This window comes from Cydia amplana, chromosome 1 (genome assembly GCF_948474715.1).
Source record: "Cydia amplana chromosome 1, ilCydAmpl1.1, whole genome shotgun sequence".
Lineage (NCBI taxonomy): Eukaryota > Metazoa > Arthropoda > Insecta > Lepidoptera > Tortricidae > Cydia > Cydia amplana.
In genome coordinates, this window is record NC_086069.1 from 1,030,364 (window position 1) to 1,054,130 (window position 23,767).

Consider the following 23,767-nt stretch of genomic DNA (forward strand, 5'->3'; position numbering starts at 1 on the left):
AAATGAAAATCAGTCATGTAGCCTATTTATCCGCGCCTGACCTTTCAGATTTATTTATATTATTAGTATTATTACCCACACCTAATTTGAAAAAATCTGAGCCCATACGATCATTCATTATATTTAATGATGTAAGATTAATTATACAAAACCAAGTAGACTTGATTTTGTATAATTAACAAGGTTGACTGGAAGAGATCCCTTATAGTGATAAGTTCGCCTTTGTACATTGTATACTTTCTTTTAATTGTATCTTAACCTGTCTTATGTACAATAAAGTGTTTACATACATACATACATAGACTTCCCTAAAATAATCGCTCATCGGCTAATATGATTGATAATGATATCTAAGAATGTACCTACATAATAATATGTAAGTAATAGGATAGGACTAATAATAGGATTTGTAAATGCATTCTCTTTTCGTACAAAGTAACTCCATAAAAATCAATGAGACATTTAAACTCTGCGTTTATTGCTCGTGTAATGTATACAAATTGGCAAGTGCAAAAGTTGGCCCAGGCTCTGAATCTGAACTGTGATTTTCAGAAAAACTGAAGTTGTTTCTTTTTCAGTGACAGTGTCACTCCGTTATCTTGATCTGGGCTATTTTCATTAGTAACACAAAATGCCGCTCCTATACAATTAAAGTTACGCTCTTATTTCAAACGACATGCTTAGAAATTAAACTTGGTGTGAACATTTACGTAACATTTATTTATGTCTATATTATAGTACAGTCGGCAGCAGAAGTTGCTAAGCTGAGGCGTTCAATATTAGCTTGACGCGCTCTTATTCACTTAACAATAAAGTCGCGTCAAGATCATTTTGAACATCTCGCCCGCTTAGCAACTTTTGCTGCGGACTTTTGCCGTTGCAAAAAATTACAAACATTATGTTTACGTGTGTATTGTAAATTATGTAAATACCTAATGTAGCGAAAATGTCATACATGCACTGATGTGGATTGTCTTATCTGACAAATTCTCAATTTACTTTATGTAAAGTGAAAGTTCAGTTTCTTAATCGTGATGAATGTGCACCAATTAAATGCATATTTACGTCAGTGCTAATTAATAGTGTTGCATTGTTTATTGCGCAAGCCCCTTCGCCCTTTCATTCATGATCTATTTTTGTTTCTCACACTATATTAGTCAGTAATCATGCGACCAGACAATCCGTCGCTTCTATTAAATCAATTTAATCGTTCTAAGTGATTTCTGATCCGAAATGAGTGTGCGAGTGAGAGGCGCGATGGATAGGTCGTTTAAGAGAATTTTGAGGAGACAGAAGACCGTTCACGGTGAGTTATGACCCATCAAGTTATGTAATCGTTTGCATATCTAAGTCGCGTTGTCTTTGACGCACTAGTTGGGTAGGTACTCTGAGATTGAAAATTAAGTGACAATTTCATGGATTAGATTAGTCGAGCTCATGATTAGTTCTTCAAGGTTAAGAAACACAACTAAATTGCGAACGATACTCTTTTACTTCTAAAGTAAAGACTTGTTCAGACGTTGTCATGAGGGTTCCCTTTACATTTTGAGAATAAGTATTGTAGATGTCTTTAGGGGCGGCCTTATATTCAGCAGTGGCAGTTTATTTTACGTTATCCATAAGTTAAAGAAGGACACCCAAAAACTCTATTTATTATCTTATGTGCAGCTTGATTGCGAACAACGGGCAAATTATCGAGTGCAGTTATCGCCTTATAATGACAGGATAAAGAAGTGATAAAACAACGGATCTATTGTGTCGCTATCACGTGGATAACTGTGTCTACTATAATCAGCTGCAGGGTTGACTCTTGATTTCCTCCCACAGAATTCGACCTAGCTTAGTTCCAAATATAGCAAGGGATATTATTAATTGTATCGTAACGCTGTATATCACTATTATAAGACACTACATACATCGATTAGTTTCTCAAACGCCTAATGGGCGAATGCTCAATTGCTCAGCGGGGGTTTTCTCAGTCCATTTTCCTCAATGCCCGCGGAATTTGCTTCTGCAAAAACCTTCCCTTCTTGCCTTATTCTAGTAGTCATACTACATTTATATTACGTTGGAGAAGGCGGGCTCCAACTCCAAATGAAAACATGTCGGCCTCTGTAGATATAATCAATGTTAACACTATCAATAGTGGACTTCGATACTTGTTATCGAAAATATTTGGTCTCGAATTAAGCAATTAGTGATAAAAAGCGTTACGGTTTCTTTATTGGCTGATATTTGTTGCTAAAACAAGGAAATTATGATTAAAATGTGTTTGTTTGCTGCTGGTTCGATTGTCAAAAAAGTTTCATAATTCTTCTATTCTTTCTTAGAATCAAATCTATCACTTTTTAGGTCCACCGATGGTATATTCTCAGTACAGCCGTTAGTCAAAATCAACTCTAGATTTGATCCCATGTGATTTTTTAAATGTTTTAGCACGATACATCATCACTCAGATGTGGCCCCAATTTTTATTAAATATCAAGTAGGTACTTAAGGGAAACAAATTATACCATGAACCATGAACCACTAAAACATTCATTTACGAAACAATATATGTATTATAAAGTTCAATATCTTGTTGACAAATTTGTATGATTCTGTACGTTATTATTTGCCTAATCTGCCAAAATACGTCATCGCGCGATAACGAATGGGTGTGACGGACGTGGACGTGCCTCCGCAGTCTTAATGAATGTTAGCGCAGGAACGCACGTTCGGAATTTGAATTACGCGGGGACTTTTGAGCGGCCAGTGAGTTTTTTTTTTTTGAAAAGTTAACATGGATGAAGGTAAGTTTTTCGTTACAGAGTTGCATTTAGGAAGTTGCGATGTTTTTAAAGCGCGTTCCAAGTTGGGTTTTCTTTGTTTTCACTTAAAATTTGTTTCTTTTTTCTTAATGATCACGATCAGACTCGTTTGCAATTTGCAACTAGATCTTGAAATACAAATCTGCGTTTTAAAATATTTTTAAAGTAAAACTAAAAACAAACATTAATACATATTTAAAATAAAAACTAATTATTATTATTTATTGTGAGCCTATTGTGTCCCACTGCTGGGCAAAGGCCTCCCCCTCTTCCTCCATTCATCCCGGTTTTGAGCTATATCTGGCCAGCCGCTCAAAAAGGAGTCCAAGTTATCCCGCCATTCGCCGACGAGGTCTGCCGGATCCGCGGTTTGACTCGTGGGGCACCCACTCCGTGGTTATCTTGGCCCACAAGTAATTCGGCACTAATTATAACTTTGAATATTATTTCTTTATGTCGTGAACTTTCTTTGTTGGTTGTCTGCTTATCCTTTTGTCCCTTTGTATTTATTCTTTCTTGTACAACTGCACATCAATTAAAAACCAATGTATGCAAGACACAAAACTGTACGTGAACAACACGCATTTTCGATAAAAAAAAGGACCTTTCAAACAACATTTGGTAATATAATCAATGTATTTCAGGACTATGAGATTACAAAAAGATTATTAAGATAATTACACAAAATTATAAAACCATTAAAATATTAAACTGGCATTATCTTACAGCTAAGGATAGTGTTATAAAGTTTATAAACTCTTCTGCGCACTAAGTATTATCATAATAATTATGTATATCTTAATCTTCCGAGATAAGCCGATACTTGAAGGTATTTGTTAATGTTTGCCAATATAATTTTCCTACATAAGATTAGCATCGTTATATTCACTTATCATGCTTCATAAAATTTTACATTTATTTACATTTCTAATTTTCCACAATAAATAATGTTACCTCGAGGTTAAAGCATTTTTAATTATATGTACTTTTGAAGAGTAACCCAGGAGACATCACCATAGCAACTACTTTCGTATACCTACTATACAACTGCATATACAACTTTTTGTGTGTCTCATATGTTCGAAAGTTTTGTATTGTTCAAAGTTTAGTTTTGTTTGACTATAACGATTTATTAAAATTTTTATCAACAGCTTTTTTATGGGTGCGCGAAGTTAGTTTTCTTAATTCATAGTTATGTATTTGGTTAGGTCTTTACATTTTCTGGTAACCCTACTGGCAACTCTGGCTATGTTACGAGCATGTCAAATTTGTACATGATGCTATTGTCACGTTCTTACAATATTGATTTTATGCTCACGACTTTGTACAAGGTGGCATTGCACTTTACATTGTAGTAGCAAATTATGAAAAATCGTCAAAATACTAATTTTACTTAAACCTTGATAGTTTGGCATATCTTGTTGTTTTTCTGTCCCGTCAGCCAGGCGACAACAGCAGCACAGTTGGTTAGAAGAACTCTTCTACCTACCACGTTATTATTATGCTTGGTAGATGGCCCGTTGTGGAAAAGCTTGTATGACAAAAATGCATGGTTAATTAAGTGCCATAAAATAAGGATTTAAAGAGTGACTCAGGCGACCGTACCGTGGCAACGAGTGACAAGTAAAAGTTGATTCACCCTTGTATGCCAAATTTATTGACACTTAGTAGTCCTAAAGTATTAAAATATGCATCTAGCAGAAGTCATAAATTACTTACCTACCTACTTGAAAAAACTTACAGGCAGAATAATTATAGGTACCTACGTATACCTAATAGAAACAAGTTACTGAAGTACTCGTATATCGTCGTCATTAAGGCACGAGCAGCGTAATATCACATTATATATGTAATATGTACTATACTAGTGTAGTACCTAGGTAAAACACTTAACTAAAGCCCCTCGCATGACGTTATAAAAATACAAAAACGCACTAAATAAATTACTTTGACATTATTGAATCTTCGTGAAAAAATAAAAAGTGTACAGGATTAATAAAACTTCTTAGCAAACTAAATAAGTTTAATGCAAGACTTTCATCATAGATGTTTTATAAATAAATAAATTATTATTATAGTAAAACTACTTCACTACTACTTAGAAAAAGGAATTTTGCAAAAGGTTTCAATTCGGTACTTAGGTTGAATGACCGAGTCACATGCTTAAGATTGTTTACCTTAAGTTATTTACGTGCTAATTTATTTTGAGGTTATTAAATTTAATAATGCAGTGGCCTTTTGCGTTCGTCCGACCCTTGTTTTAGTCCAACACAATACTAACACGTAAAACTAAATAAATAAATTGTTATTCAATAACTACATATGTTTTGTTCTTTTTCTTTGAACTGAATGAAACACTGTAGTTATCAATGGCTTCTGAAGGACATTAGGTACGTCACTAGACACTAGAAGGGGAAATACTTTATTTTTGTAACATTAAATGCAACGACCCAACGACGCGACGGTTAGGCCAAGAAAAACATTGCATGCCTACAACGCTTTAATGCAGTTTCTTCTGTCTTCAGAGTTTTAATTTTTAAACTTACAATACCCTCCTAAGGCCCAACGAAAAATTGAGTATGTAGTCAGTACGGTCCGTAGTCCTACCAGTAGTACTATTGTTTTATACTCATTCAGACCCAAGTACTTAAAAGACTTTTTTTAATGTTATTGTACTTATACCATATACATCACCTTGTACAGCACTTTGATTTTTTTTTTACGATCTTGTTAAAGGGCTCACAGACAAAACAAAACAGTACTTTAAAAGTTCGTACACGTCAATTTCGATAAGCGCAAAATTTGAAAACAAAATGATGGGTTTTCTATTAAGTCCTACTGGTAGGACCGTGGTACGTTATGACTACACAATTGTTGTAGGAGCTGGGTCTGAATAAGAAAGTTAATAAGTACTATGGGTAGGACCTTGGGCCTTAGGAGGTTAACTACCTTAACTATAGTCCGTCAACCAAATCTTGTCAGTAGCAATGTAAAGCAAACTAAAGTAGGGCAACACTCAAAGAGCAGTATTGCGCTAAGAAAAGCAGCAATGTACATCGAACCAAAAGATTTTTTTTTCCGCTGAGCGCGCCCTGCGTACGTCAATTCAAATTGTCACTCGCGGTTTATTGAAAAAATTGAAACATGGACGGACAATTTAAAAATAAAATCATATCAAAATGCAGATAATTAGATAGTGCATATATTTGTTATTTACAATATAATATGCCACTTGTTAATGTAAATTAGTGTACTGTTCTGGATGAATATGACATACCTGTGTAATTTTTTTGATTGGTATATATTGTACAATATACATATTAAAAATAAAACAACTGATATTTGGGTGTTTATTTAATTTAAAGGTAAATAAGATAAGGGTCACTTTTCGACTTGGCTGCGTTGTACACGTACATAAACCGCCATAGGTAAGTATTGTCTGAAGAGATACTACCTACTACGAACGCCTTATAATGGGCAAGATTTAATCCTGCAACAAACATGTATGGATTAGGTAGATATTGCGAAAGAACGGCGATATAATCAAGGATCTTAATACTGTTTAAAAGGTTTACCTTTGTAAATAGTCACAACTGATTGCTGAAAACATTAGACATGTGGGCCTATGGACGGTTTCCAGGACACAATTTATGGTCTTGTTGGATAGATTTAGGCATACGTTTTAATTTTATTTATGCCTTTTAACCCTAAAACAAAAAAACTGAACATAATCTTAAAAGTTCGAAAGAGTTCTTCCAGTACTTGTCATAACCTCAATTTTTAGTAATGTTTACCATCAACGAGCATGATTGTACATTGTAGGCCCCTTAGCTTTGCTTATTCTTATTTAATGTATTGGTATTTAATGGTGACAGCAGAAATATCTCTTGAAACAGAAACGATTCAGAATAAAAACCAAATGAAAACAAATAAGGTGACGGCTGTCATTCACGATCCACATTCCACAGATAAAACACAGATGACACGCGTTTTGGAATTATTTGAACACAGTGTTGCTAACCCGCGATTTTTCAAATTTGCCGCCTTTTACTACTGACAAGATTTGGTTGACGGACTTTATTTGTATTGATGTTAAATTTGGGATGACTCTTTATATCACTTTATTGTATATAAAGTAAAATATGTCTCCTGTGTAACCAAAACCTTAGACAATTAGGTCTAAGGTTAAAAAAAGTTCTCAGAAATTTAAGGAAAATAGTAAGAATACTTTAATTTTGAAAACGGAAAATTTCGATCCCCAAACAAAAATATGAGAAGTTTCCTAAATGGTACATTAGTACCTAAACCTAACGCAAAAATGCAAACTATATATGTACTTAATTGCATGATTAGGTCCAACCCGTCCAACTCGCACTTAGCCGGGTTTCTATCATATTCACCGATTTTGCAGTTTTTATCTGTAGCACGTTATCTTGTATCAATTCTACAATTGCAACTTTGATAAAGTAAATTATACTTGATTTTAAGCCATAAAGTGATATTTATTGCGGCCGGCGGTTTTCTTAACAAACCGCCAAGGCCTGAGTGGGATAATTCTAGTATTTTCTCGACTGATCGCTATGATTGGTGCATTGCGTCTCAACTAAGGCGGTTGTCACACTGGGTGCGATTTGCGAGCCGGATGTCGCTATAATACGCGCATAGCGTTGTCTCATGGTTGTCTCGCTCAAATATCGGAGCGACGTGCGAATCGCATCCTATGTGATAACCGCCTAAAGTTTGACCCCACATCACGGGATTATCGCCTCTATTGTTAACACGTTTACGACTTAGGTAGTTGGCATGTTGGTAGTTGCAACTGGATAAGTATATATACTTTATATCACAAATCTGAGGCGACAGTAGTAGAAAATATGGTAATACGTATATTGTCGCCTGGCTGACGGGACAGAATAACAAAAAAAAGACGATCCTGGTTGGATCTGAAAATACGAAAAAATTACCGCCGTGCTTTTTCAAACTATGTAATAATACTTGTTAAATTCAAACTATACTACTTAATACTTGTTAAGCGAATGTTTGTTTGTTTGTTTTCAGGCGACATGCCGGTGAAGGACGGCAGCCGGCGGTCGCTGGTCGGCGTGATCGACGACGGCACCAAGACCGTCAGAGTCGTGGTAAGTGGTCATTTACTTACTAACATACTAACAAAATGTGCCGTCGGAAAGTTTCCAAAATTGCGAAATTTCCATATTGATTTTTTAAAGACATATTTTTTATTGGGATAAAAAAATTCCGATTCTAAAATGAAAATTTCCTTAATATCCCATTAAAGTTTCTGAAATATCCGAGAACTACTTATTTTTAAACTTTCCGCAATTTGCACCTACAGACGTGCAGACTATTATTGCAAGGCGTAATGGGTAATGGGCCCCGTAACGTGAGCAAAAACAAAAAGAAACTTCATAAAGTATTTTTAGAAATGTTATTTTAAATGTCAATTTTACGCCAAGTTTGCCTGCTTCCTACTAGTGATGGGTAGGACATCAATTTAAAATGAGTTTGTATGTGTACCTCATTTTCTAAAATGAGGTGTTACAATGTCTTACTTCAAATGAGGTGAGGTACTAGCATATTTTCAGCGTCCACTATTCCATTAATTCCAACGGCGACAAAAATATTTAATGTATATACATATTTATGTATTCATCACTTCCTTTATAAATAAATAAATAGTAACATTTGATTGGAGTGCAATTCTGGAGGTTAAGAATAGAACTTTTAGGAGAAAGATAATTTTAGAATCAAGTAAAATGAATAGAGGAGTGAAGTAAGACATTTTAGCGGTACGAAGTACTGCGACAAATTAACAAAATGAGTGGTACAAATGAGGTGCCTCACGAGTGAGCGACTCAACACTACTTCCTACAGTTAAATGACTACCTACGAACGAAACAATGCAAAATACAAAAACGTTAGGAAACATGCCAATTTGCGTACATACGTTACGTTACTAACGTAATACCGTATTCATGAAAAACATTACGATGTCAACCATCTTGTCACCGTGCCACATGCTATACAAAACTGTAATAACTAGTGTCAATAATTGTTTGTCATTATGCAATTGTTGCCCTTATAGTATACTCTACTATAATTTTTGACGCGACCAACTGCACGATAACCAGTTTGCTGTTATTATCTATTCTAAATAAAGAATAACTGTAAATTGGGTGTGAAATTACGACGAGGGGTAGGGATCAGGGATGTTGCGAACATCCGCATCCGCATCCGCAACCGCGGAACTTCCGCATTATTTTCAACATCCGCATCCGCATCCGCATAAAATCGATGCGGATTTAATGCGGATGCGGATGTGGAACAGTTCGGTACAGGAACGTCTTAGCATCGGCGTAAGTGCTAGATTGCTAGGTAATTTAGTCATTAGCCGAAAAAACCTATTAGAAATTAGCAGTCAAGCGTGAGTGGGACTTAATGTAGGGAACCCTTGGAACGCGAGTCCGACTCGCACTTGGCCGGTTTTTTGAAATAAAAAGCGGCCAAGTGCGAGTCGGACTCGCCCATGAAGGGTTCCGTATTTAGGCGATTTATGACGTATAAAAAAAAACTACTTACTAGATCTCGTTCAAACCAATTTTCGGTGGAAGTTTACATGGTAATGTACATCATATATTTTTTTTAGTTTTATCATTCTCTTATTTTAGAAGTTACGGGGGGGGGGGGGGGGGGGACACATTTTACCACTTTGGAAGTGTCTCTCGCGCAAACTATTCAGTTTAGAAAAAAATGATATTAGAAACCTCAATATCATTTTTGAAGACCTATCCATAGATACCCCACACGTATGGGTTTGATAAAAAAAAAATTTGAGTTTCAGTTCAAAGTATGGGGAACCCCAAAAATTTATTGTTTTTTTTTTCTATTTTTGTGTGAAAATCTTAATGCGGTTCACAGAATACATCTACTTACCAAGTTTCAACAGTATAGTTCTTATAGTTTCGGAGAAAAGTGGCTGTGACATACGGACGGACAGACAGACGGACAGACAGACAGACAGACAGACATGACGAATCTATAAGGGTTCCGTTTTTTGCCATTTGGCTACGGAACCCTAAAAATGACTAAAATGTAATATTTGACGTTTTTTATGTACCTATCTTGACATCCGCATCCGCATCCGCATCCGCGGATGTCAAAAAATCGGCATCCGCAACATCCCTGGTAGGGATACCTATCGCGCGAAATAATATAGCTATAGCAGTTTTTTTATACTACGTCGGTTAAAACGCTTTACCTCAATCACTGGAAAATGATTTCTGTTTGAAACTTGCTCGTAACCTCACTCGGCTGTATGATTAGCTATTTTATACGGTTAACGATATACATTATACAACTGAAATGAAATGTAAATTAGATATGTTTTCGTATTTTTTTTTCTGAGAGAACTTTTACCTGAGGAAGGATTTAGTTAGAATCTGGCCTTGTAAATATAATCTAGTTTCCGTGCGATTATTTTCATGGCATTTGCCCTTTTTTCAGATATACGAAGCAGAGCGCTCAGAAGAGCTCGCCGCGTACCAACTCGACAAAACCGAAGTCCAGCCGCAGGAAGGATGGTCCGAACAGGATCCCATGGAGATCATACACCACATCAAGCTATGTGCCGAGAAGGCCATCGAACAACTAGCTGTTAAAGGTAGCATACCCTACCCCTACCCCACCCCCTACCCCCCCCCTACCCCCCACCCCTTACTACACCCTACTTACCTTACTTACTATACCCTATTGGACTTAAAATTATGTGCTTATTGTTTCTTTTTTCTTTTTCCTTTTGTTTTATTTTGTTACTGTGTTTTGCGACAATAAATGACTTTTTTTTTTTTTTTTTTTTTTTTTTTTTTTTTTTTTTTTTTTTTTTAATGTAAAATAGGATATTGAATTAGACTCTACATGATTGAAAAAATAGTCCTAAACAAAACAATTCATGGCTCCGAGAAGCTAATGCATAAAAGTGCAACCAAAGTATGGCCAAATTGTACACCGCTATCTCACGTTGATTTACAACGAGTTGCAAAAGTGCACACCCATTGCACTGTATGGATGGAATTCATTCGTAAAGTGGGTATGTATATTTGCAGCTGGGTGTACCAAGGAGTGTGCTCTGATAATTTATAAGTATGTTACGATTCATAAGTGCTTGTTGCTAGGCCTACATGAATAAAGTATATTTTGACTATTGACTATTGAAGTGACTATAGAAAGCATCTCGATTTAGATAAACTTTATTTCGTTAAATAATAGTCCAATATTCAATGTGCGTTATGAATCCTACTGTTATAAGTACCTACGAGTAAATATTCTTTATTGCATCACAAAGAAAACAAATTTAAAAACAGATAACCTAACCTAACCTATATGAACTGTTCAATCAAGATGTACTTATTAGGCTTCTCAATCATTATGCACGCCTCCCTAGGGTGGAATATAAATCGAAAGGCGTTTACAAGTAGGTACATTTCTCGTGTATCGTGGTAAACCTTTTTGAATATTGTTGTTGGGCCAATCTACTTTTTTGTCAGTTGTATTTATGTTTTTTGTATCCTGGCTAACGAGCGACCCGACATACTAAGGATAGTTTAAAAAAATGCTTCCAATGCTTTTGTGTGGGGACAGAAACTATCCATATCCAAATCGGAAATTTCTTGTAAAAATTTCTAAGTGTTCTGAAACTTTTCGCAACGTGTATTTCAAAAATACTTACCATGTAAAAACATTGCGTACTTATTTTCAGGCTACTCCAAAGATGACATCGTGGCGCTCGGCATCACCAATCAGAGGGAGACGACGATAGCGTGGGACAGATTCACGGGAGAGCCTTTACATCCTGCTATAGGTAAAACACGGAAACCAATAACATATCCTAAAATAGAATCGAAGGGTGTGTCAATTTTTTTTTGTCACTCGATGCCATGGTTACATTCTCCTGGGTCACTCTTGTCCCCTAGTTATGTGGCATTTAAATACCATCATACATTTTTGGGTAGCTAAGCATGTTACTCGTACAAGAACTTTAATCCACCCGTTTACACTTTTTAATTATTTTTAGGGTTCCGTACCCAAAGGGTAAAAACGGGACCCTATTACTAAGACTCCGCTGTCCGTCCGTTCGTCCGTCCGTCTGTCACCAGGCTGTATCTCACGAACCGTGATAGCTAGACAGTTGAAATTTTCACAGATGATGTATTTCTGTTGCCGCTAAAACAACAAATACTAAAAACAGAATAAAATAAAGATTTAGTTGGGGCTCCCATACAACACACGTGATTTTTGACCGAAGTTAAGCAACGTCGGGCGGGGTCAGTACTTGGATGGGTGACCGTTTTTTTGCTTGTTTTTCTCTATTTTTTGTTGATGGTGCGGAACCCTCCGTGCGCGAGTCCGACTCGAACTTGGCCGGTTTTTTATGATTGGTTCTAGGTAGTAACGCTGAAATACTCTTATTTCCGAATAAATTCGTCCTACCTTCAGTCAGACAAAAAACTTACTATAATACCTAACATTTTATTAATTATTTCATATTTTTCCACAGCGTGGAACGACATCCGCACAGACGTCACGGTAGACGCGATCCTCGCCAAGGTCCCGGATCAGAACAAGAACTACCTCAAGTCCGTCTCCGGCTTGCCCATCAGTCCATATTTCAGCGCGTTAAAGATGAGATGGCTAAAGGACAACGCCAAAACCGTCCGGCGTGCCGGGCGGGACAAGAGGCTAATGTTTGGGACGGTCGACTCCTGGATTGTATGGGTATGTACTTAACCTCCAGAGTTCCAGTACTTGCTTCGTTTTTGAAGTTGGAATTTAATTAATTTGGTCGGTTTGTACTCTAATAAAATAGCAAATGTACGAATCATAATGTAAAGCATAGCCTTTTGTTGTCTTTTAAAAAAGGTAACACAGGAGATTGAACAATCAAGTTAGAATGACTATATACTCTCATTAGGGCCAACCATATAGTATTATTATATTGAACATTGCAGGTCGTAGTTCTCTAGTAAATGTAATTTCCCAAAAGTAACACAGGAGAAAAAAAAATAGGATACTATTTTTTTTGCAAAATTAACCATTAAACTTGACTTTCAAAATTACAGAACTTAACCGGCGGTCCGAGAGGAGGTCTCCACATTACTGATGTCACCAACGCTTCGCGAACACTTCTGATGAACCTGGAAACTTTGAATTGGGACCCTATGTTGTGTAGGTAAGAATCAAATTTCTTTAAACAAAACGTCTTTTATTAAAAAAAAAAGACAAAGTTCATTTAAGGTAACAACTATGTATATGCTGTTGCAATTTAAGAAACATAAAGCATTTTTCATCTCTTTAATTATTATTTTCCTTAATTTTTTGAATATTTTCTTACTTTTTCTAGATTATTTGGAATCCACCGAGACTCACTACCCCAAATACGAAGCAGTTCCGAAGTGTACGGCGTAGTCAAAGACGGATCCATCTTAGACGGAATTAGGATATCGGGAGTAAGTATTTTGTTCTTATAAATTACACCTTTAATATGGTCTATGTTTGTTCTAACGTTTTTGTCATAATTCGCGAGTTGAATATGGACTGCAACGGGCTTTTTTACATTTTGATAGCTGTATAAAATATACTGTAGGTACCTTTTCACAATGCAACTTTTTTCGGAAATTCGTATTTTGCTGGTTTTGTTAGTTTTTTGGTAAACTTAAGAATGTATTAAGTAATCTTTTTTTGTTTACCAGATATTAGGCAACCAGCAGTCAGCCCTAGTCGGTCAAAACTGCCTGTCAGCCGGCCAGGCCAAGAACACCTACCGTAGTGGCTGTTTCCTTCTCTACAATACTGGTTCCCGCCGTGTGCAGTCTACCCACGGTCTTCTAACGACAGTAGCTTACAGGCTGGGACCACAAGCACCGCCTGTATATGCATTAGAAGGTATGCATACGTTTTGTGAAACTAAACGTTTCGTGGAATTTAGACTCAGAATTAGGGTTTGCACGACGGATCCGAAATGTATGGGAAGATCCGCGGATCCGGATCCAGATCCGGATAATTTCATACATTCCGGATCCGGATTGCAAACCCTACTCAGAATATTTGAGATCTTATGAAGTAGTTAGAGTTAGACCAAAATAAGTCTGCAACGATTTTTATAGCATACCTAGGCAGTGCAAGTGTTATTTATACGTCATAGTTTCATAGTAGTTTTACGTTTACAAAAACTTTTGCACAGCGTGTGCTATCAAAATCGGTGCAGACTTATCTTGGTCTAACGGTAAATTACCGAAATTGTATGCTTACAATTTTAACGATGCGCTATTTATCTATGTTTTATACGTAGAGAAGCGCATTAACTTGTTACAACATTTCTTCTAACAACTGGTACTGTTGTCTCCTGGCTGACGAGACAGTATAGTAATGAGTTAAAGAAGTTATTCGACGTCTTTTATCTTTTTGCAGGCTCAATAGCTGTAGCGGGAGGCGCCGTGAAATTCCTCCGTGACAACCTCAAACTAATTAAAGACGTGGCGAAGGACACAGAGCATATCGCCGGCCAAGTGTTTTCTACAGGGGACGTTTACTTCGTGCCGGCGTTCAGCGGGCTGTACGCGCCGTACTGGAGGAAGGACGCCAGGGGGTAAGTGTAGCCTTCATAAAGGACACGCAGCAGATCGCTGGCCAAATGTTCTCTACATAGGACGATAATTTCGTGCCAGCATTATTCGAGCCAATAATTACCTTAAGTTATACTTTGCAACGTGTATTTTCATGTAATCAGGGATCGGAACCGGTTTTATGCAAAAAACTTAGAAATAACTATATTTTTCGAATTATTTTATACTCGAAATGTAGGACTCAGTTGTGTTTTTAGGTTACGACTTCGTATTATTAGATTGCCCAATTAGAAATGAAGTAATTAGCAAAGAACGAAAAAATACCGTTTCCGTTCCCATACAAAAAATACCGGTATCCGATCCCTGCATGTAATAATGTACCATGAAATTCTAGAAGATAGGTGCTATCCAGAAATTTGGACAAGAATTGATGTATTGTTATTGTTTTAGAATTATTTGCGGTCTGACGGCATTCACCACAAAACAGCACATCATACGGGCAACGCTGGAGGCTGTTTGTTTCCAAACTAGGTGAGTGAGTAAATAAAAATAAAATTATATTATTGTATATATCAAGACACCAATTAAAAAACGCTTGATAAACATATCTACGTACTCTCGGAATGTACTGTCAACGTATATAACTTTTCTTGTCTCTTGGATTACCAGCGGCGGTTATTCATTAGTTTTGTGTTAAAATTGTAATGTGACCACAAAAGCTATTGTAACGTACAGTCGCTATTAGATCAATGTCCTTTTTTCAGACTTTTTTCAAATTCTTTTTTTACTAATTTCTCTACTGCGTTACCAAAATAAAATTGCTTAGATTATAAACTTTCGTTTCGTTGCCTCCATGTTTGAAAAATTTGCCACAGGGACATATTGGAAGCCATGAATAAAGATTGCGGTATGCCGCTGTCAAAACTACACGTGGATGGAAACATGACTCGTAACGATTTGCTCATGCAACTCCAGGCCGATCTCATCGGGATACCTGTGTGTAAGTATCAACATTTAACGGCTGGCAAATCTGCCACTTTGATACATTTCCAAAAATTATATGTCAAACAAAACAGTGAGTTAATAATATAATTGATATTAAAAATGTATATATTTATTACATAATCTATAATTGTTTTTTTAATGTGTAATTTGGTTTGTACAGTGCGAGCGCAATCTTGGGACATGTCAGCCCTGGGCGCAGCCGTAGTGGCCGGCCACGCGGTCGGCGTGTGGTCCATAGAAACGTGGAGGGCCACCGCTACCCCTATCGACACCTTCCTACCCACTACCACCGATGATGGTATGTATTTACTGTTCATTTACGGGGTTTTGACTCCTAATTTAGTGTCACATAACTGTTTCGTAATATTTTTATAAATAAACCGATCGAAAGTAAATTACGTATCTAAAATATTACTTATTTTTCTAGATCGCGACGCGCGCTACACAAAGTGGAAGATGGCCGTCCAACGCTCACTCGGCTGGGCCGCCATCAAAAAGTCCATCACCATGACAGGTCAGAACTTACGCAACTTTAGCATGACCCGCCTTAACAGTCTAGATACTCTCTCCACCGGCAGTAGGAAAAACTCTCTCTTCGAAAACGCTGACACAGACTTCGAAATAGACGAGGAATGTAGCACCGTAGAAGAATTACTTAAATACCAAGCCAGAAAGTTCTCGATCTTCCCTCAGAAGTCTAGGAAAGAGCGCAGTATTTTAGACGACGCGGAGCATTTTATGGCTAAAAGAGAGTGCGATTACGGTTTGTGTCAGTGTTGTAGAACGGAAAAAAAGTTGCAAAAGGCCACCAACTGGGAGTCTATAGAAGAGATGATCGAAAACGACCCGGAGATCATATTCGATGGGGATCATAATCCCATCGTAGTGGAGCCTAGGAGAATGTCGGCCGCGCCGGTTGAGCTTGGACCTTTAGACTCTGTACCCGCTTTGTTAACGGGCAGCGCTGTCAACTTACGGAAGCACATGCATTTGGAGAAAATACCGGCGCTGTTTAGAACTATCTGTAATAAGTTTTCTAACACTTCTCTCACGTAACTTGATAGAGTAAGGCAGATATAGGCCTGAGTAGGAATAATAAGAATAAAGAATAGTGTCTACTCGAGGCATATATTTTTCCAATTGTCGCTTCTATTTAATATTTGCAAAATTATTTGTCGAGATTCTACGCGCAATTCCATCCCTATGTATGTAGTACAATCGAAGATAAACGTTGACACATCCTACGTTGTTGTCTTGCATTGCTCAGTATGAAAAAGAAATGTGATAAGTAGTTCCTATGCCGTTGGAAGCTCAAAAACGTAAAAATAATAATAATAACGGGCTATAAACTCGTGTGTGAATCGAATACGTAGGTAGATGAATTTGGCCTATATATTTATTAGCAAGTCGCTCTCTTATAGCGCATGTAGCGTTCGTTGTAATCTTAGATATCTTGGCTAGGACTAGGACCCGCGCACTAAATCTGCCGTATCAACATTTTATTACTATATTATTTAATCAATTAATGTTCAATTATGAAAAATACAATTAGGTCACCGTTCAACTTATACGCCTTGCATTTGGATAAGGTAACGCAAGAGACACGACTAAAGGTTGAAAAATAATCTCGCTCATTTGTGTAGTAAATGGTTCGTTAAGTTTGATACAGTATTTAAAAACAGTTCGACAGCATTGAAAAATATAGGTACAGTAGTAATGCAGGAGACAAATGAATGGAAATCTAAAAGTATTATTGGCCTTGGTGATGGTTTAAAGAATATAATTTATATTATTAATTATATTGCTACATTTGCCAATGTCAACACAAATATAAATAGTTGACATTGATGTAATGTGAGGGGCTGCTTTAAAAATATATAAAAAGTATTTGGTGTCGGGTCCTTGTCTATAGGTAATTGTAAAAATGCAAAACTCTAATCATGATATACATTTTAACTTCTTCAATAACATTAAAAGCCAATAGTATATGGCAAAAGTCATTAAAATAATAGTGTGTAAACTATCCTCAACCTATTATTGTATAATGTAGTTCGCAAAACTAAACTAATTAAAAAATGTCCTATACACTAAGTCACAAAAAAATATTAGAATATATCTACATTAATTAATCTAATGATGCCTAAGTTAGTTTTAACTATGTTAACTATGAGATACATAGATATTATATTTCATGTATTTATTTTTATACACCTAATATAGAAGCTGATTCGGCAAATAAATACATTAAGAAAAGTATTTATCACATATTGCATGGCACCAATCGTTATTTATAGTAATAACATATTACAAAAATATAAAATAACCCATAATTATAATTATTATATATTTTTTATTCCATTTCTGTACACATTCCAACACCCGCACATTGCATAAAAAAAATTCACGCCATTGTTTTTGTTTTCGTTTTTGCATTTTTACAATTATTTTTCACTTTTATGTTTGAGTTTTTATGAAAAGTGGTGGTATAAAATATAACGTGCATAATTATATCACTGATTAACTTTTTTCTGCATCTCTTTCAGGCCATAAAACTAGTATAAGTACTTTGCCTAGTAAATTATAAATAAAGCATTTTATATTAAAATGCATAATTGCAATGAAAAATAAAATAAAAAATGTTATCTGAAACGATGTAACGATGTTTTTGAAAAAGACATTATTTTTTACTTTGCTGTATTATAGTTGTTAATTCTTTTTGACGGTTTTTGTTGTCAAACGTTGTTACCTATGTTAGTGAAACTAAGTAAACTAGAAGCAGTCAAAATGTATTTCACAATATGTTATATTTATTGAAATGTTTGTATTAGAGGCTTAAGATTAAACAAATTTTCAAAAATTATTAATTACCACAGTATTTTTAGTAGATTATTTAAAATGTATTACCAAATGAAATACAATTTGAATGTACATATTATGTAGGTACTTAAATTTTCTTATATGTGATTTATTATATCATTAAATGAGGCGAAATAGACGAATGATCTCACTTTAGGCTACGTTTGAACCATTGTTATCTAAATTACTAATCAATGAAAAGTAGGTTTACCAAAGTATTGTCTGGCGTGATGTGTTGCATTTGTTTTGCTTCTAGTTTCGCTACGATTGTATTGTTTTAAATCCTCTAATGTTCTTACTAACATAACAATAAGACTGCTATTAACTTGCATATTGAATAAAGTATTATTTCTCTAAAACGTTTTTATTTTTCTACGCCTTCATTTTTTTATTAAAGTGAGCCATTTCACGTTTTTATTAACTGATATTGTACTATTTTATTACACAGTATTGTACATATCACAAAATTGCAAAGTCTTTAGTAGTGTAAACTTTGAACTGTTTTATTGGATTAATCCATAACACTCACAACGTTAAAAAGATTAGTTTTTATTTGATGCTTCTAAGAGAGAACTTATACTTATTGAACTGTACACTTGCATTATATGAAGCAATTTAATCCTGATTGAATTACAAGATTGAAAAAATGAAAACTACTTAACTCCAGTTTATATTCCAGACACTAAAATTACAGTTACCTTAGGATCTACTATTACTACTCGTGTGTATCTACCAAAAAAAAGTAACGATTTGTGTACAATTGGAACACAAGTGCTGACATTTTTGTTATAAAAACTAATTCAACGAAAAAATTATAAAGAACAGAATAAAATAAAATAGCGACGTATTGGTCTCGGGCAAGTTTTTAACGTCAAGGTGTTTTGCAACTTTTTTTCTTCAAAAACAGCAGATAAGTTTCTTTTATTTCTAACTAGCACCACATGTCATTTGCACTTAACTCATATACTTATTTATCATTTTCTTAACTAATATCATGCTAGTGTTTGGGTGGATCAACTATTTTTAGTTATTATTTGTCGCCCAGGAGACAACAGTAAATCCCAGTTTCTTAAAAGAAATGATGTTAAAATATTCTACTAGCGTGCATTGTAGATAAAACATTATGGAGAGAACTTGTAATCACAAATACTTTCAAATAGTAACCCAGGAGACGAGACAAGAATACGTTGACCCACCTAACATTATTTCATCTAAACATCATCTTAAACGCATTATTTATTGGTGCAACATTACTTTATAGGGTATTCCACAAAAAGGCATACTTTATCGGGAATGTGACAAGTTATCAAACCTTATCATGTCAAACATCGAGTTCTTAGCTATGTCAAGTGTTCAAAAATTACGTCACGCAACCGACTTTTTTGGAATGCCCCTTAGGGCGTCCGCTCGCTGGCGCGGGTGCACGGAGCGGGTTAGTAAAAAATAGTATAGTCTAAGCAACGCTAACTGGCGCGGACGCGTGCGGCTGATTTTACGTACCTACAATGGCACCGGCGCGCGTGCGCCCGCTCCGTGCACCCGCGCCAGCTAGCGGACGCCCTTATCCACCTAACCCATGTAACTTTGATTTTATTTTTATTTTTCCGCAGACGAACGCTACAAACTACTCTCCTCGATTCCAGCGACGCTGTTCCTCATTGGCAGCTTCACCATGCTAGTCGTATCCAATGCGCTCAAAAATAGGTGATAAGTTAATTTAGATCCTATTTAATAGGAATACAAGTGTCATATCTGCACGGAAATTCAAATGTGTAATGTTTTTTAATTATTTTATTACGTTTTAATCAATTGAAATGTTCCATTTATTGAAATAACCTGCACTTACTATTTAGTTCGAGCATAAAAGCTGCCGCGAGATTTGTTTAAAGTGTCACAAGTAAAGTTAAGACGATATCCAGAATACAGAACTATTAAATTACAGAATATGTCGTGTCGTCATATCGTTTAGCGATAAGCGTGTAAAACCATTCATTCATCATTCGTTCCATTCGCCTCAACTTTAACTGCGACACCTTATTACTCTGTCAATATTATCATAAAAATTCGGCGGCAGGCCTGCGGACAAACCGCTCATTGTTAGTGAATGAAACACCTATAAGTATTTTTACTATGTAAGCTTTTTTGTGCTTAACATCCATATATCAAGCAGTAAAAGTAACAGGGTTTTGATGTAATAATATACTCTGACAAACCCATTTTGTCAGTAGAAAAAAGCACAAAACACTAATTGTCTATGGGAGGACTACCCCTCGCACCTACATTTTTTAAATTTGTTGCCTTTTTCTAGTGATGGAAATGGCTTGCCAAACTATAGCAACATTTCACTGAACATTGGTAAGCCTGAGCTTATCTTTGCAATATGGTTTACGTATTTTCTGTTAACAATAGTACATATCAGACATCGGGTCGCTTGTGTATCTTAAGCCCATGATTTGACATTTTTTTGATAATCTTCATGTTGATAAGGTGCATTGGGTTAACTTTGAAAGCGGGGTAATTTAGAAAATGGCAAATATTTATAAAACCAGAAGCACTTCATACTTTATCAACACATAGGCTATTGCAAAGGTTATCAAGGCACCTGGCGTAAGTACTGTTGCTAGTGTTGCTACATTAGAAAGTTCTTCAAGTTTTGTAGAAATATGCCATTTTCAAAATTATCCCGCTTTCGAAGTTAACCCAAAGCACCTTATTGAAATTTATAGTACAAACAAAATGCACCCGCGGCCTGATGTCTTAAATGACACGTAATTAATTTTGGCAATGATGTAAAACACTACACACAACGTACTTACTACAGTGGACATATTAGAAAACTTGGCAGCTTTTAAACTGAGTTACGTAAATGCATTTTTATAGACTTATAGGGTCAAACAACCTATTAATTCTCTAATCAATGCAAAGTAAAAAAAAATTACTGTGATCTGGGTGGATTAACTTTTTTTGTTGTTATTCTGCCACGTCAGCCAGGCGACACAGTAACATGGTTTTTTAGAAGTAATGTTATGTTATGCTACATTCTACTAATATGCTAAGCATCTGCTTAGAGTTAGACCCATTATAGAATGGACTTGTAACTGCCATAAATATGTATGTTTGGTTACTTTAAATACCATACTCCTTGGTTTTAAAAGTGACCCAAGAGACCGTAACCATGGCAACGAGTGTCAGGAAAAAGTTAATTCACCCATCAATATTGTCTCGAAGGAACATTTTATGGCTAAAAATGGGATTGCTTACCCTATATTTTTTAATATGAAAGAGAAATGATATGATATGATAGGTATGGAAGAGAAAGACATGCTGCGCCGACCCCAAGTGAATGGGACAAGGGCAAAAGAATGATGATGACCATATATTTTTTAATTCAATAATCATCAACTAGACTTTAATCAAATTAATTCTCATTCCAACTTGCGTTGGCATTTATGGCATTATAGAACAATTTTTAGTTTTTGCAATTTTTTAATTTAATTTATTTATACTAGTGTAAGCGTATTACAATTATATAATGTCGAAATAAGATTAAATGTTGTAGATTAAGATGGGAACCTAGAATAGGGTAAATAATTTACATATGTGGAAGTTGCGAGAACTTAGAAAAGATCTCGGAAATTTCTGAAAAGTTTCACAGGAAACAAAGTAAACTTTTATTTTAGATATGGACAATTCCAATTGCCATACAAAAATATAAGAAATTACCGAAACATTTACATGTGGAAATTTCGCAATTTTAGAAACTTACTAAGAAAGTAGACTAAAAATATACCTTCGTGCAGCTCAAAGCAAAATTATCCTTACAATTGTGTTGATTTTATGCTAGTCATGATTTCTTGAAGCTAACCAATGTTTTAGTATAGGTACTGTTCAGAATTACCTACTTGTACTACTTGTCTGTTTTCCTTATTTCATGATTATAGTATAACCACGTACAACATACCTCTTATCCTTCTAAGGCCCGCCATACAAGAAAAAAAATGTAGTTAAATTGTACCTTTAATGTAGGAGATAGAGTTGATTGTTTTGTTTTTAATTGAACGAAACATAAGCAAATCTGCTCCCAGTCAGATTGTGACTTAACTGTAGTTCCGCTTGACTGGGTTTTATTTACAATACCTGACTGTTCTATTGCTATGTTATGAGAACATGAGATTCAGAACATTTTCTGGCAGACCATAGTGTTCTAATTTCAAGAATAATTGAAATACTACTGCTGCTGTTTGCTCAGATATTGCGGTCACCGCCGAGCAAGTGTCGACTTGGAACTTATTGGCGCTCCACGGACATGAACCAGCTCCATCATAGGCTTGCCTGATGATGAGCGAATATTATAGCAATGGCACAGACCTCACCTTCGTAATTAATAACCTTTAACATGACATTTTCAGCACTTACGTATACTTCACTGGCTCAGTGACCCAAAACGGATCTTGGCCTCCAACACAACTGAACGTGCGCTCTGCCCTATTCTGCGCCACTCCAGTTGGGTATCCGAGGGCGGACAGGTCTTTTAGGGCTTCGTTACTCCAGGGGCATCTGGGACGCCCAGACTGACGGTTTCCACCCGGGTGCCCTACATACGCTCTTCTCACAGCACGATCCTCTCCAGGTGACCGAGCCAGCGGAGTCGTGTGGCTTTGATCTTGCCTATTATATTGGGCACCGCAAACAGCTTCTCTAGCTTCCTATTCATCCTACGCTTCCAAGTTCTATCTTCATTTCTGATAGGCCCCAAAATCTTCCGCCATATTTTCCTCCCCGCCACTAACAGCTTGCTCTCATCTTTCTGAGTAGAGTTCAAGCTTCACCCCATACATCAAAAATGTTCTAATTACAGTCTCGTAGACTGGCATCTTGGTCGGCTCCTGATCAGCTTGGATACTAAAACTCGATGGAGCGCTGCCGAGCATCTTATTTCGGCACTTGGGACAAAACGACTTCTGGGCCGTGTGGCTAAGTTATTGTAGCCCAACACTTATAGTTGGTCAAACCAATTTGTCAGTAGGTAAATAGGAACAAAAAAACTATACTCATCCTTTTCTTTTGGGTGCAAGTACTAGTGTAAAACAAAGATAGTATGATTCTCTCTGCCTATGTTTGAAATGAGACAGTCCTTTGACAAACTATAAGCACTTTTTTGATCTTGTCGTTAAAAAAACTACCTAATTAAGAACCTTTCAGAGCTACCCCTAGCATTTATTAGTTGTAGATGTTGTACAATACGAGTATATGGGCTCTTGGCAATATAAACGTAAATTTAGGTGAATCAACTTTTAGACCAACACTGATCTGTCCACGAAATTTAAACTTCTATTAGTTTTATATCATTTTATATTATTTATACGTTAAAACAAGCGATTGAGAGCAAATATAAGTACTTACTTATCTAAAATTTAGACAAATATTAAATTGTAAAACGTGATTTCTCGGTAACTCCAG

General features: G+C 35.9%; 1 protein-coding gene across 3 annotated transcripts; it reads left to right on the forward strand.

Annotated features, from left to right (window-relative positions):
* Positions 1–1,137: 1,137 nt before the first annotated feature.
* On the forward strand, positions 1,138–20,041 carry LOC134652303 (glycerol kinase 3). Of its 3 annotated transcripts, none has more exons than XM_063507572.1 (14): positions 1,138–1,306; positions 7,869–7,948; positions 10,332–10,488; positions 11,584–11,685; positions 12,382–12,599; positions 12,944–13,053; positions 13,225–13,330; positions 13,574–13,766; positions 14,292–14,469; positions 14,897–14,977; positions 15,322–15,446; positions 15,612–15,749; positions 15,879–15,965; positions 19,918–20,041. In XM_063507572.1, the coding sequence occupies exons 1-14, from the start codon at positions 1,234–1,236 to the stop codon at positions 20,013–20,015; spliced, it is 1,746 nt and encodes a 581-aa protein (XP_063363642.1). In that variant the 5' UTR covers positions 1,138–1,233; the 3' UTR covers positions 20,016–20,041. The 3 variants fall into 3 exon arrangements, with proteins under 3 accessions (XP_063363642.1, XP_063363720.1, XP_063363575.1); XM_063507650.1 differs by lacking the exon at positions 19,918–20,041 and adding an exon at positions 17,995–18,299 and having other exon boundaries at positions 1,139–1,306; XM_063507505.1 differs by lacking the exon at positions 19,918–20,041 and having other exon boundaries at positions 1,142–1,306; positions 15,879–16,600.
* Positions 20,042–23,767: the final 3,726 nt, after the last annotated feature.

Coding starts and splice junctions, on each gene's coding strand:
- LOC134652303 (XM_063507505.1), top strand. CDS start 1,234: ATGAGTGTGCGAGTGAGAGGCGCGATGGATAGGTCGTTTAAGAGAATT. Junction 13,054..13,224: donor TGGGACCCTATGTTGTGTAG/GTAAGAATCAAA, acceptor TACTTTTTCTAG/ATTATTTGGAATCCACCGAG. Junction 14,978..15,321: donor GCTGTTTGTTTCCAAACTAG/GTGAGTGAGTAA, acceptor AATTTGCCACAG/GGACATATTGGAAGCCATGA.